Source organism: Hemicordylus capensis, chromosome 4 (assembly GCF_027244095.1).
Source record: "Hemicordylus capensis ecotype Gifberg chromosome 4, rHemCap1.1.pri, whole genome shotgun sequence".
Taxonomy (NCBI): Eukaryota; Metazoa; Chordata; class Lepidosauria; order Squamata; family Cordylidae; genus Hemicordylus; species Hemicordylus capensis.
The window spans coordinates 239,414,149-239,428,648 of NC_069660.1; the positions used below are offsets into that span (position 1 = coordinate 239,414,149).

The 14,500-nt window shown below is 44.4% G+C and overlaps 1 protein-coding gene across 13 annotated transcripts in view; it reads right to left on the reverse strand.

The window, feature by feature from the left end:
- The window catches only part of PTPRM (protein tyrosine phosphatase receptor type M), a 665,945-nt gene that overhangs the window by 20,788 nt on the left and 630,657 nt on the right, over nucleotides 1-14,500 (reverse strand). For all 13 annotated transcript variants that reach the window (XM_053243122.1, XM_053243114.1, XM_053243112.1 and 10 more), the window contains one exon: nucleotides 1,666-1,782. In XM_053243122.1, coding sequence (XP_053099097.1) covers nucleotides 1,666-1,782 — 117 coding nt within the window. The remainder of the gene's footprint in view (nucleotides 1-1,665; nucleotides 1,783-14,500) is intronic.

The window sequence follows — 14,500 nt, forward strand, 5'->3', positions numbered from 1 at the left end:
AGGATGAGCTGTGCGGGCAACCCCCACTGACTCCACAGCAATGGTGCGTCACAAGATGAAGAGCAGAGCTGGAAACTATCAGGAGGAATAAACGCCTCTTGCAGAGGGCTGATAAGCCTTGAATCCCTGCCAGCTGAGAGTTATCAGCTTGGACTATAAAGCACGTCAACAGCTTTCTGTTAGCTGCTGGAAGACAACATTTGTCAACCCCCGTGTTGACAGCTTTCAGCCCGAGCCTGATATAGAGAACTATTCCGAGCCATGTTTCGTTTCTGCAGCCCAGTTTGTATTGTGGACTATCTTCCTGGACTTCCCTTCTGGGTGGCCAGATTGCTGACATAAGAACGCAAAAGAAGGAAAAAGATTATGAAGCATCCCACCTTGGAGGCAGAAACTCTAAGAGAGGCTGAGCTGCTTCACACACGTGTGTGTGCACACACACACAAAGTCAAGGGTATAACCTTTGCCTGGTGCACAGAGATTTGAAACTGATGCTGATCCCAGGGATTGAGGACCCCCTGGCCAAGAGAGAGGCAGAGAGAGAAGCGGCCTTTAAATAACAACACTTCTCATCCCAGCCGGGCTCTCCCTGAGTATTGCTGCTGAGCTGAAGCCAGCTCTCCACATGACACCTGCTGAGGAAGAAGAGGTGCAGCAGTCCAAGGAGGCGAGGAAGGCCAGCCAGGCTGGAGGTGGTTGCTGCTGGACGTCTTCCTTCCTCCTCCGCGCGGTCGCAAATGTGGCCCGCCAATTCAAACATTGCTCGCTCCTTGCATGAGACTGCAAGGCAGGGAGGTGAGGGAGGAGGCAACAGCTTTGGCGGCAGTTTGCACAAAACCCTGCCTCAGCAGCTCTGGCCAAAACCTAGGCTGGAGCCTTTGGACAATGCTTCTTGGTTAAACCTTGCTTACCCTGGCCTGTGTGTCACTTTGCTGTCTTGCACTGCAGATTTAATTCCTCCCGCCCCCAGCTGTAGTGAAGAGGACCCAGCCCTGAGCCTGCTTTCTATGCCAAAGCTAATTGCATTGGCATGGGCAACACCAAAGACACCAGGACTGCTTTTAAGTATGGAAAATAAATTGTTTGCCCTCCAATGCAGTTACTCTCCATCACTAATGGGTACAATGAAAGACATTGGGGCTCACACTCCAGCCTGGAATCCCCACAATATTAGCTGTACCCAGGCTTGTAATTAGATGTATAGTTTTAATACTTAATGTTTGCTTTTAAATGATTTACTGTCTAAAATCAATAAATGATTTTAATGTTAATGATTTTAAGCTTATAATATGATTTTAATTGTAAACCATCCAGAGATGCACGTTTTGGGCAGTACAGAGATCTCTTGAATAATCAAACAAACAAACTTGAACTTGAAACCTCTTTACTGCTAGTCCAGGAAACTGCGCACCAAGAATGTAGCAGTCCTTGACTCCAAAAAGGTTGAGAAACACTGAGCTAGTAAACAGGAGGGAGCAAACTGTTTAGGAAAACTTGACCTCACCATTAGGGGGCAGTGAGGTACTACCCACAAAGGAGTTTGCAAAGATCAGTCACTTTATGCAAAGATCCACTTACTTTATGGAAAGATGTGACAATGGTAACGCTGATAAAGCTACGAACATGTGAGAAACATATTGAGAAAGTATGCCTTTAAACACTTGCCTTTTCTACTGCAAATGTTCGAATCACATATTCTGCCAGGAGCTCCGTTTCTATTAGAGTAACTTTAATGTCTTTATATATCTCTGTGTCATCTGGCCAATATTTACAGCATTTGACCTTTCAGAAAGAGAAGAAAAAATAAAACATAAAGGCTCATATATTTCAATTAGCAGCATTACTTAATACTTTTGTAGTGATAAGTGATATACAGTCTAATCACATATTAAACAGTCATGCTGCCTCCTCGAAGAAATGACCCATTAGTTTTAAAGTATATGCACCTTGCTTTTGAAAGAACAGTTCAGCAAGTTGAAGGTTGAAATACTATTCTGTTCAAACTGAGAAAATCGTACAAATCATGTTAGTATTTATACCATGAACTACTCAGTTAAAATAACCATTCATTTCCTGTTTTTTCCCCATTCAAGGTGTATCCAGAGGGGAAAGTAACAAAGAGAAACTTAAAACATTCACATCTGCCTGCAGTTGGTTATTTGTCTCCAAAGTATCTTATTCTTTTATGAAAAAGCACACTGTGACACAAGTTCTTTCTAATGGAAGAAAGAAAAATATATTTCTGAGATAGAACTACTCAGGAAACCTGGCAAGAAAGGAAAAAAGCTTATATGGGTAGAACAGAATACACAATGTGCAAAACTCAATACGTGCAGTGGTGAGCTTCAAATGACAAGATGCTATTCTGGTCTTGAAACCGATGCTCAATGTGACTGGATAACTCATTAAGCGCCTGGTGGGAAACTTGGCAAGTTGGCTCAAGAAGCCTGTCCCTAACAGGCTCACATGCAAAAGGAGAAGCTGCTACTCCTTCACCCGAAAGGAAATCACACACACAGACACCCATTAAAAAGTTTATCTATTTATCTATACTTTTATGCAATTTCAAGCTGCATACATTTTTATATTACATTAATTTAAAATATATTTCAAAATGGTAGGGCTCAGTCCAGCTGAGCATAGGCACAGTACCCATCTGTTGGAGGAGCACCACTGAGATCTCTAGAGCACTGTTTTCCCTGTTCCCCAGCAATGCAAACACATGGGGACGCACATAAGTAGCACAAAAGAAATACTCCTGGGGATGGGGGGCTTCAGTATACCCATCAGTATTCCCCAGATGTTGTTGACTACAACTCCCATAATCCCCAGCTTTGCAAAGGCCATTGCAGCTGGGGATGCTGGGAGCAGTAGTGAACAACATCTGGGAATCCCTGTTAGAGGGAACAGTGATCCCCATTCAGTCCCTTCCATATTCCATGCAAGTCACTCATGTTTTGCAGCACAAGTAGCTTACCTTGGTGAGAGATTAAGTGTTGGTTGAGGATATGGAAGAGGATTTTCCATTCCTTGCAATGGTCTTTTGTGCTGCCTATGCACACACCCATGCGCTCACATTGGAGGTTGTAGGGAGAACATAGCTCTGTTGAATACACGAACACTGCTCCTTCTCTTGACTGGACTGAATCCGTAACATACTGTATTAAACATGTATGTATATATTTATATGTACATGCTCACTTCTCTTCCCAAAGGCAGCAGAGACAATGCTCATAATTTTGTGTATGTATTTCAGTGTGTTTAGTATCACTTCCAGCTGGGCAAACAAATCCATCTGAACACCAGATGTAAAGTACTGAAAATATTAATAAGCACAACATGAAGTTCATTTTGTCTGTGTCTGATATTTTACTCTCTCTTCTGCAACAATTCCTAAAACTCCCTCTGAAAGAACTTTTCAACTCTCGGCAGTCAAGAAAATAGAAACCATAAGAAACACACTGGAAGCTCATTGTTTATCCGTCTGTTCTGCTTGATAATCCAGACCAACAGCATTGTTCAAATCCCTAACTTAAAGGTTCACAGTGCTTGTATCAATTGTTGGGCAGCTCTGTGTAATAGCAATTTCCCCCCAATGGAGAATGTGTTTTCCTCTGCATTGTTCAAAAGAAACAGAACTTCCCTTTATCCCCAGACTGGTGCAAAGCACCAAGAGCTCTCTTTGTGACCTTCGCTTCCTTCTTGCCTGTTGTTTTGTATCCTCTGTATAGGTACAATCTGATCCACACAAATGCGTCCAAGGCACATATGAAAAAGGAAACAGCTGCAGCATGGGCCACGAGTCAGGTTTCTAACTTTAGCACAATTCCTTTCGAGATGAGCACTTGCCATGTTTCATAGTGCTCAGTTTAGCTGGCTAAACAATTTAAAAAATAGATTTGGCTAAATTGCTTGGCTCAGAAAAGGAACACACAACAGTGCAGTCTAGACACCCTGGATTACTAATATGGTATGTTTTCAAAAGTCTTTTCTGCAAATGCTCTGCAGATTTAGGGTGTGTACAGGCATCATGTTTTTCTGGCTGCACACTGTGAGATTTGTCACTAAGAATCCCCAGGATATGCAGTGTCTGGCCAGTAAAAGATAAGTACCTAAAGGTAATAATAGATCCTTTTTCTACAAGGGGATGTCAGTGCTTTCCAGAAGAAACATCAGCTTGTTGATAACTTATTGGCAACTTTTGTCACATCTGACTAAGGTAATTCTGAAAGACAAAATATCTTGGGTATTATTTATTAATGAGAAAATTCCCATTGTTATGTAGGGCATAGCGTGTGTCTAGTGAGGTTTGAACATTTTAAGGAAAACAGAGCACCTCTGCATTTTGCATAGAGAAACACATTAGAGACTGCTATGGGATCCCTGCTAGCAAGGGCCAGGCTGCCTGGTGTCAGGGTTGTGAAGAAGCCACAGTGTTCACAAACACAATGCTGTACTCATCCCCATAGAAGTGAATGGCAACCACTCACAAGGTAGAAAGTAAAACAATGCACTCAAGGATGCCATCCTTGCCCCATGGCCTACTGATACACTGACTGGTATTCCCATCTGCCTAGGCTCAGCGTATGGTTACCTGTTTCCACCCTGTAGTGAGGTTAAAAAAATAAGACTCAGGCTGCAATCCTATATCAAATGAAAATTAACATCACAAAGTTGAAATGATTCTGCTGTACAAAGACATTATTAAGGTTACTAACAAGTAGGCAAGAGAGCCTCAGGATATTAGGGGGAAATAAATATTATTTGTTATTTTATACAACAACAACAACCACAATAATATATGATTATTATTATTATATATATATATATACATATAAATAATAAAGAAGCTGTAAAGTTGATATTCTCTTTAAAGATCAAGAAAATCTGCATTTGTCAAATCTGTGGCCAGCACCTTTAACTTACACAATGGGAAGGTTTGAAAAGATTGGGCCCCAGAGGAGAAATCCTCAAGAGAGTGGCTGTTCCATAATGGTAAGGCCCTTGGGCTTGACTGACTAAAACAGCAAATGTTCTTGTAAAAACACTTGATCTAAGATATTAATCACCCTACAGTACTCAGAGTTCTGATTTTGACCTTGTTATACCCCTTCCTGGTTTCACAGCCCACATGGAAAAACCTAAATATGGGAGTTTTTTGTAGGGATGTGCCAAAACAAGATTAGGCTGTCTGAATCGTGGGCACCTCCCTTTAAAATCAAGGACTTACACAGCCTCTTTAAAGAGGAGGAGAGAAGGTCTGTACCTGCTCCTCCTCCACGCCACCATCACGAAGCTCTCCCCAGCTATGCCCGTAGACCAGTGTGGCATTTCCCAGTTGCCCCAGCATCAGCATGTACATGGCCTCTGTGCATGTGCAGGGGCCATTTATGAGCTGGCACTGCACGGGCAGCTGGGAGTTACCCTGCCAGTGTAGCTGCGGGGGGGAGGAGGGGGGAATGGCGGAATTGGCAGCGAGTGGAGGAGCAGGAGGTACGGACCTGCTCTCCTCTGCTTTAAAGGGGCTGTGTAAGCCCTCAGTTTTAAAGGGAGGTGCCCATGATTCGGACAGCTGAATTGCATTTTGGTACATCCCTAGTTTATTGCTCTTCACTTGGAATTTATGTCAGCTTCCATGTAGTATTGAGCAACTTACTGACTGAAGGAAATGGAAACTTCTATTTAAGTGAAGGTTTTTTTAAGCAATGTTTTCATTGAATAGTTTTTTCTGTCTTACAACAAAAACAGACATAAAAGTACAAAGCAAGTAAATCCTTAAATTTGGAGAGATTATAGCCAAGATAATAGTTTTGGAAGGTAAGATTACAATGTACCTACATATCAATCATGGCGTAGATAACAGGCAGATTACAGCCAAATAACTAGTTGTAGTTAGATAAAGCTATATCCTGAAATGTATCATTCCCAAAATACATCAAGATTGGGGGAGGATTTTAAAGTGTGGTGAATAATCTTCCTTCTTTATAGACTTGAATACAGAATATTTTGATTTCATTATATTATCATCTAATATAAAGATCTAGCAACCAGAATCCCTCTCCTGCACAACAGATATAAAATTTTACAAATGTAGTGCAGCTTCAATGAAGACAGATGTCTGTGATGAATGAACTTTAATAAACTCTCCCTTATTCTGCAGAAATACAGTATTTTTAAAAGGCTGTTTCAACCATATGCCTTCCCACTCTTCTGGACTAATATTGTTGCCTATGTCTGCCTTCCACGCTATTCTCAAGCCTAGATTAGAGCTGGAAGAGTCAGTGGAGAGGGGATAAATGTTGCTATGAGGCTTTTAATTAAATGGATATTGTTTTCACCAAAAGCTCAAACTAAGTGAATGTGTGGCTTGCTGGATTATTTTTTGATTTCCAGAGAAGTGCTGTATCTTGAATAGTTGAAACCAGTTGGGCTTCATCTTCTGACTTTAGATTGAGAACAGCTGGCAAGATTCTGGTTTTTAATCTTTGAATAAAATTTTAAGCCCTACTTAGTGACACCCTGTGAAGAAATTGGCTTTATTTGATTCAAAGAAACATATTTGTTATTGTTTATATGCAGAGATTACAGGTTGCTTGTCTAAAGGCCTGACTGGGCTACGGTGTTAATTTGTGGCTGAGTTCAGACGTACAAGATAACCATAGTTAGCTGGCTGAGGTTGTAACTGCAGTATGCCTGAATGCCCGGAACCGTGATTATGGGCCAAAAACTAACTCCAGTTTGCCTTACCAAATTCCAGTTGGAACCTTTGGTTATCTCTTAAGTTTCTCCACCAACATCTGAGGTTCTGCTGCCAAAGCATTACTCCTGAATGCTGACTCAGCTATAACTACAGTTTCGTGCCTGTTCCAAACTCCAACCATAGGGGCGGTGGGGATGTGTCTCAGCGACTGAGTAGCAGGGAGGGGCGCTCCTTTCCTTCAACTGGAGTTTGGCTGGCCACAGTTTGGTGAACATCTGCAGTGTGATTTGGCATTAAGAACTGAAACCACGGCCATGCTTAACGCCAGTTAACTTGTACGTCTGAGCTGGGTCTATGAGCCTATGCATGTTTATAATAGTAAGACCTCTGTTAGTGGTTGGCTACTGTTATAGCTGTTGCTAGGCAGCCACTTTGTTTACTAGGGGCATTATGTCAATAGCTAGAGGTCTGAGAAAGCTGTACGCTTACAGCAGAGTCCCATTAAAACAGATAGGGCCAAAGAAATGGGGGTGGGTGGGTTGTGCTCTACAAAGGATTGGCTATTTGTTTAAAACTAGCTGGCCCAGGCGCAGAGCATCTGCACCCCTAGTTCTCCCTTCCTCCCCCTCCATTTCAGGGCTCAGCCAGTTCTCCTCCCATCCCTTCAGCCAGTCTCCCTCCCCGCTGGCAGCTCTCATCCTCCTCGCAAGGAGGTCGACGGCCCATTTTTGTCAGCTGTTAGGCCACTCGCAGTGGCAGCACCGCCTCCTACTCCTTGACCTCCATCCTCCCCCACCAGCAATCATCCTCCTCGCAAGGAGCCTGGAAGCCCGTTTTCGCCGACTGCTTGCAGTGGCGTCGCTGCCGCCTTCTCCTCGATCCCCCGCCAGCTCTTGTCCTCTGTGCGAGGAGGCCAGTGGCCACATTTTTGCTGCCTGCCCGGCCATCCTTGGCAGCTTACAGTGGTGCTGCCTCCTCCTCCTCAGTCTCCCTCCCTCCTTGCCAGCTCTCGCAACTCCTGGCAACTGCTCGCAAACTCTTACGGGAGCTGCCACACATGGGATCAGCCATGGGTACGCCCTAGAGAATAATATTTAAAACTAGCTAAACCAGGCACAGAGCATATGCACCCCTAGTTCTCCCTCCCTCCCTCTCCATTTCAGGGCTCAGCCAGTTCTCCCCCCAACCCTTCAGTTAGTCTCCCTCACCGTCCTCTCCGCTGGCAGCTCTCATCCTCCTTGTGAGGAGGCTGGCGGCTCCGTTTTCGCTGCCTGCTCGGATGCTCGCAGTGGCACCACCTCCTCACCCCCCCACCAGATCTCTTCCTCCTCATGAGGAGCCCAGTGGCCCATTTTTGTCAGCTGCTTGCAGTGGCACCACCTGCTTCCCCTCTACTTCCTCCCACCAGGTCTCATTTTCCTTGTGAGGCCAGAGGCTTCATTTTTGCCACCTGCTCAGCCATCCTTGGCAGCTCGCAATGGCTCTGCCTCCGCCGCCTCCTCGATTTCCCTCCCTCCCTGCCAGCTCTCGCAACTCTCACAAAGCAGCTCGCAATGGAGCCCTGTCCTCCCCAGTCTCCCTCCCTCCCTCCTCACCAGCTCTCGCAACTTCCGGCAGTTGCTCGTGAACTCTTGCGAGAGCAGCCACACACAGGATTAGGATTTAGAGAATTAGATAGATAGATAGATTCTGGACAATACAATTGGTCACTTGTGGCCAAAGCTATGGTAAAGTGACTAAGCAGAATCCTCCCAGAGATTGGATGAGGCTCTGAACATTCCATTGGTGGGAGGGGAAAATATATATAAGGGCCTGTGAGAAAGATTTAAGGGAGAATGCGTGGAAGTCTCAATGTGGGACCAAAACTTTAGGAAAAAGGCTGAAGGGAAAGCTAAAGACAGAGTCAGAGGAGGAAGGGTGGGCAAGTGGCTGATCACTGGGAGCTGATATGCCTGTTTCCCTTCAGGAAGACTGCTCACCAGTGAAGGGTGTCATCACTGGCTGGAGGCCGGTGGTTTGGAGGAAGGCTAGTGCGTGAATAGAGGACCAGAGTGAATACTGTCAGACTTCAAGCAAGCCATCAGGTACAGCAGCTGAACCTGAGTGAAACCTTGGAGGCTGAAGATTCCACCTCAGCTGCTGGAAGGCCTGGCTTTAAATTGCAGGCGGCTTATGGTATTTAAAGGACCAGCGCTCCTTTATCATCTGCTTATGTGATACCACTGGGGAAGAGAATTAGGGGGATTGGCAAAAAAAAGGTTATTTAAAGATTCAAACTGTAAGCTATTCTCATCACTCCTTCAAATAACAACCAATGCTCTAGAGAAAAAACAGGCCAGCATTTATTTTTAAAACATCTTATATTTATTCTTATGTAATACTATAAACTTCATAATATACTGGGCCAGTTCAGATGTCACATGGAATCTTGCTTCTGTGCAGGGGTGGGTCCAGTAGGGGGTGCCAGGGTGTTCTGGCACCCGCTGCAAAAATTCTGTCTCCTCCCACCTCCTGGCCAGGGGCATAGCTAGGGCAGAGGGGGCCCATGTTCACCCTCTCCCCAGTGGCACTTCAGATTGAGGGAGATAATGAAGAAAATAGGGAGGGGTCGAGCTGGGGGGGGTCCCTCTGGAGCTTGGGGCCCCAGGTTCTTTGAACCCATCTGCTCAATTATAGCTATGCCCCTGCTCCTGGAAGGAATCTCCCCTGTCCCAGGCTGGCACAGCAACGGTGGACCAAGTGCAACTCTATCAAAGTCGGAGGCAACACAGCTGTAGTCCAGACCAGCAGCATGCCTGCACATGCCTCTTTGCCCTGCCCCTTCTGGTGTACTATGCTTCTTCCTTCCAGTTCTCTTCCTTCACGCTGTACACATGAGGCAGCAGCACGACTGCAACAAGCTCCAGAGAGCCAGTGCGCACCTCACCACCAGCACCTGCAGCACTCCTCCTCCATCTCCTGCAGTGCCTAGAATCTGCTCTCCCCATTTCAGCCAGGCCAAGAGCGAGCACGGGTAGGATGATCATGAGTGCCTCTTGCACTGCTTGCCAGTGCCATATCCGCTCCTGTGCTTCAGCCAGTCAGGTTCTCTCTAGTCCTGTGCCTGACCACCCCACATTGAAGCAGCAGTGCCCCACTGTTTTTTTTTTTAATGAAAAAAAAATTTCCTGTGGCACTCCTGTAAATTCCTGCTAGATCTGCCCCTGGTTCTGTGTGACATCCTAAGTCTCAAGAGCATGTGCTCCACGCTTCCCTGTCTGCCTTCCCTGCAAGCCCTGGAAGAATTCTAAATGAGCCTTGGAAGAATTCTAATTCAAGATCAGTTGTGACATCTAAATTATTCTAACCAAATTCCTTGGAATAAACTGGGTCAACCTGGGGTTTGAAATAAGTTTTGAGAAACCCTCTTCTCAGTGGAAGTTTCAAGGAAGTTGGAAGATCGGTTGGTACAGCCATCACAACCAATCTTGGCTTTTTAACAGGAAATGAGTGGGTGAAAGCGCCACAGAAATCCATCTTTGGGAGTCAGCACTTCATAAGAAATTTAATTGCCTGAGCTAAAATGCATCATACTAAAATGGTGAATTAGAAACTCCCAGACCACCTTGTTCAGAAGTCTGGAACAACACTCCTTTTGAGAATTCATATTTCACACTCTTATTGATAGGAGTTTTTTATTGACACACTTTATCCAACATAATTGCCATTTCTTAATCTTTACAGAGGAAAAACTATAAAAAGAGTTTGAAAAATGAAAATTTCCTTTCCTTTCTGGGAAGGACTTTTATTTTAATGGCTGTTATCCTGTCCAGCCAGAATAGATTGAACTTTTCTCACTTTTTAATATCTTTTTTTAACTGCTTAATTACCTCCCCATAATCCTAGCCAGTAACAGAGAAGTCTCCTTAGTAATATTAATCCTTAACTACTTAAGACTGGATTTACAGAAAGAAAGTCCCTTGATAATATTAATCAAATCCTGGTCCTCTTGGGAGGTATTTAGGCAAAACAGTTGTGATTTTATGTAAGCCTGCTACTTTCCCAAAATGATCAATTAAATACAATAATTCTAGGATGACTTATTTTTGGATGGAAAATATTAGAGCAACACCATCAGCAAATAAGTTGAAAAGACCCTTTATATAAAGAAAATATTTAAAATGACATTTCCTAAGAAGCCAGAATCCTTCCTGCTGGGAATAACACAAGGTGCAATTTCTACAACTAATTTAACATTTTTTGTGTATGCCTCTACGGCGGCTAGAATTATATATGCACAGAAATTGAAGACCAGTGAACTGCCTTCAAAAGAAGACTGGCTGATAAAAATGTTGGAATATGCGGAGATGGCAAAACTTACATCACTATTAAGAGATCAAAACTTGGAATGTTTTAAAGAAGATTGGAAACCATTTTTGTTGTATCTAAAGAATTATTTTCCTACTATGGACTTGACAGCAGGGTTTGAAATTTAGTAAAAATCGGAGGTTGGCTGGATTAATTATGTTTGTAAGGGTTTGAATTTATGTTTTGAATTATTATTATAGCAAGGGTAAATTTTATAGTTGATGATTCACGAAGAAATGTGAGCGGGAAGTCCACCTTTTTTGTGTGTATTTGTAATGAATGATAATATTACGGTTGCTAAAATTAATAAAAATTGAATTTGAGGGGGGAAAAGAAAAGATCCTTTATATAGGAGAGGCTGATGACAATAGCTAAGAGTTCAAAGCTCAGTAAACTGTAAAAACAATGCTGCCTTGTCTGATGCATCAATTGAACATGTGGAGAATCATGTAACCTACTCTTTTGGCTAGAATAGTAATGAACAACTTGTCATTTTGTAGGATCCCAAGAGAGACAGAATCTTTCTCCAGCTTTGGTAACACAACCATCCTACATTGATGCCATCTCTCTGGCAAAGGGGTAGGAGGCAGCCCAGCCTGGGTTGGGCTGCTTGTGTGCAGTGCCGGGATCTAGGCCAATTCCGGCACTGCCTCTGCTGCTAGCCCAACGTTTTGACATGACCTTTATCCTGGGTTAGAGGGTCAAGCGTGCTCTTGCATCCTCTAACCCAGGTCCGGGACCATGTGTACACAGAGCACCTGACTCACGGGGGATTCCCCCAATGCACTTGTCCTGATTGTGTGGTGCATTTCGGGATTCCTGGAGGCCAAGATCCACTCATTTTCTCGGCCTCCAGTGATCCATGGTGCCAGGAGCAGCACAGATAGTGTGGGTGCGTGATGGCGTGCCAAAGAGAAGCTCAGTGATCATCTTGGGGGGGAGGGTAGGTTCAACTCTGCCTTCCCCCCGCCTACCTCCCCTGCCCAAGCAACAGCCGTGGGCATGACCTTTATGTTTTCATGCATTTTTAAGGCACAGGGATGTCTCCCAAGCACATATCCACATGTTGTCAAAGTAAATTGAGAGTTGGTCATATACCTTGAAGTGGTAAGCCGCAATGGGTAAGTACGGCAATTTATACTTCTTTACATCTGCAAGTGATACTAATATGTGAACTGGCAGCTAACTCAATCTTGTAGCTGCAAAGAGCATTTAAAATTACTTACTGGTCATCTGTAGTAGACTTGATATTGATAGCTCATATGAGGTCACAGGATAGACACTTTTACACATGCTAATTTTAATTTAGATTAAATGAAATTATTGAGCATGCTAAAACAGGCACACAGTCATATGGCTTTTCTTGGAAGCAGGATTAGAGAGAGAGAGAGAGAGAGAGAGAGAGTGTGTGTGTGAACGAGAGCGAGAGAGCGAACAAGCGGATGGATGGATGAAAAAGCATTGTTGATAGTAGGTATATATGTTAAGAAGTAGTTCTGAGCCAGAGGGATGTGTGCACACAAGTATGTGTGAGCAAGTTTCTGATAATATGTGTGATAATATTCACACAGGAGCAAGAGTAAAGGTGTGTGAATAATGTTTGGTTTCACACAACGTCATTGGCAATTTCCATGCCAGCAAAGGCATGGGAGTGGGGAGGAGAAGGAGGCAGGGATCCACCTTCATATCTTGTCCTAGCTACGGCCCTGCTTGACCTTGCTACACCCCTGCTTCTGTGTGTGTGTTGGTGTAAACAGCAATTGAACTGCTAGTCTAGATCAAGAACATGGCAGAGGAGGGAAGTAACTCTGTGTCCCTGCCGCAGTCCTAATCTGGATTGGGATTCCTTTGGCTGCTACATATGATAAAAATAACCTAAGCATGGAGGTGCTAATAGCTCGCTTCTTGTAATGTGTAGTTTGCCTCTGATGTGGCTACAGTAAGTAGGTTGTGCAAAGCAGGTAGGACAAATCTATCCTGCCATTCTGCCTAGCAGTTACCTTATCATATTATTCTTATATAAACTTTTTAGAGCTGCAATCAGTGTAATAGCAGCAGTGAAACGTGTGTGCAAAGATGTTGTGCTGCATATTTGGTTCAGTGGTGCCAACCAAATCTGTTGCACTGCACCAATATTCTGGATTGCAGCTGTTTGACACTTACAACCAGTGGTGTAGTGAGGGCATAGGCTGACAGGTGCCCACCCCCACCCGCCATTGGTGGCATGCTCCCTACCCTAGTGGTGAGGGCCAGAAATGTCGCTCCAGCAGGGTGTGTGTGTGACACTTAACCAGTGCCAAACCTAACTACAGCTGTTATCTTGAATGCAGCAGAGGATGAGGCTCCTGACCCACCATCCAGCAAGGAGGCTGCACTGCCTCTCACTGCTCAGTTGATCTCCGCATTGTGGAGGGAGGTTGGGCTCCCAACCCGGCTTCCAGAGGGGAGGCTGCAGTGCCCCTTGCTGCTCACTTGATCTCCATGCTGTGAAGGGAGGTCAGGAACCTCCTCTCACACTGCATTCAAGAGACTGGCGGCAGCTAAGTTTGCCACCAGTTAAGTGAAATGCACCACTACGTCCCCGGGCAAAGGAGGGGAGGGGAGCTAGTGGACTTAAAATGGCACTAGGTGGCCCTAGAAGCAGGAGGAGCACAACCCGTGAGCTCAATTACAGTCCCGCCCCTGCTGACAACACAATGCAGAAATAATGATTTTCTGTTCAAGCAGTGGTGATTGCATTCCAAACCTGACTGCTTCTCCAATCAAGCACAAGTTGCTCAAGAAGAACATATGTTAAAGCCTGATTTTAAGCACATTGGGGTCCAGCTAGATGATATATGTAGATGCATGTACTATGGTGAAGCGGGGAAATGACTTGACTAGCAAGCCAGAGGCTGCAGGTTCGAATCCCCACTGGTATGTTTCCCAGAGTATGGGAAACACCTCTATCGGGCAGCAGCGATATAGGAAGATGCTGAAAGGCATCATCTCATACTGCGTGGGAGATGGCAATGCCAAACCCCTCCTGTATTCTACCAAAGACAACCACAGGGCTCTGTGGTTGTCTCAATCACAGGAGTCAAAATCTACTTGACGGCACACTTCACCTTTTATGTACTATTACTCGTATTGCCTTTTGTAAATTTAAAATCAGCTTTGAGAACGGGAAATCAAGAGTAAAAATTGTTGAACGCTAAAGCATTTGGCACAGCAAAACAGTGTAGCACATACAATTTATGTACATCACTGAGTCCAGTGTTAACTAAGTAGGAGTCATGACTGTCTTTTCACATATGAACTGGCCCACATACAAACCAGTTCAAGAGTAAATGCTTACAGTATAATGTGCATGACCTCCCAGCAAATTCCACTAGTCTGCTGCCAAAGCTCATTGACACAGGATATATATGACACACAGTGGTTAAGTATCACTCTGTGTTCTGTCCAGCCTGG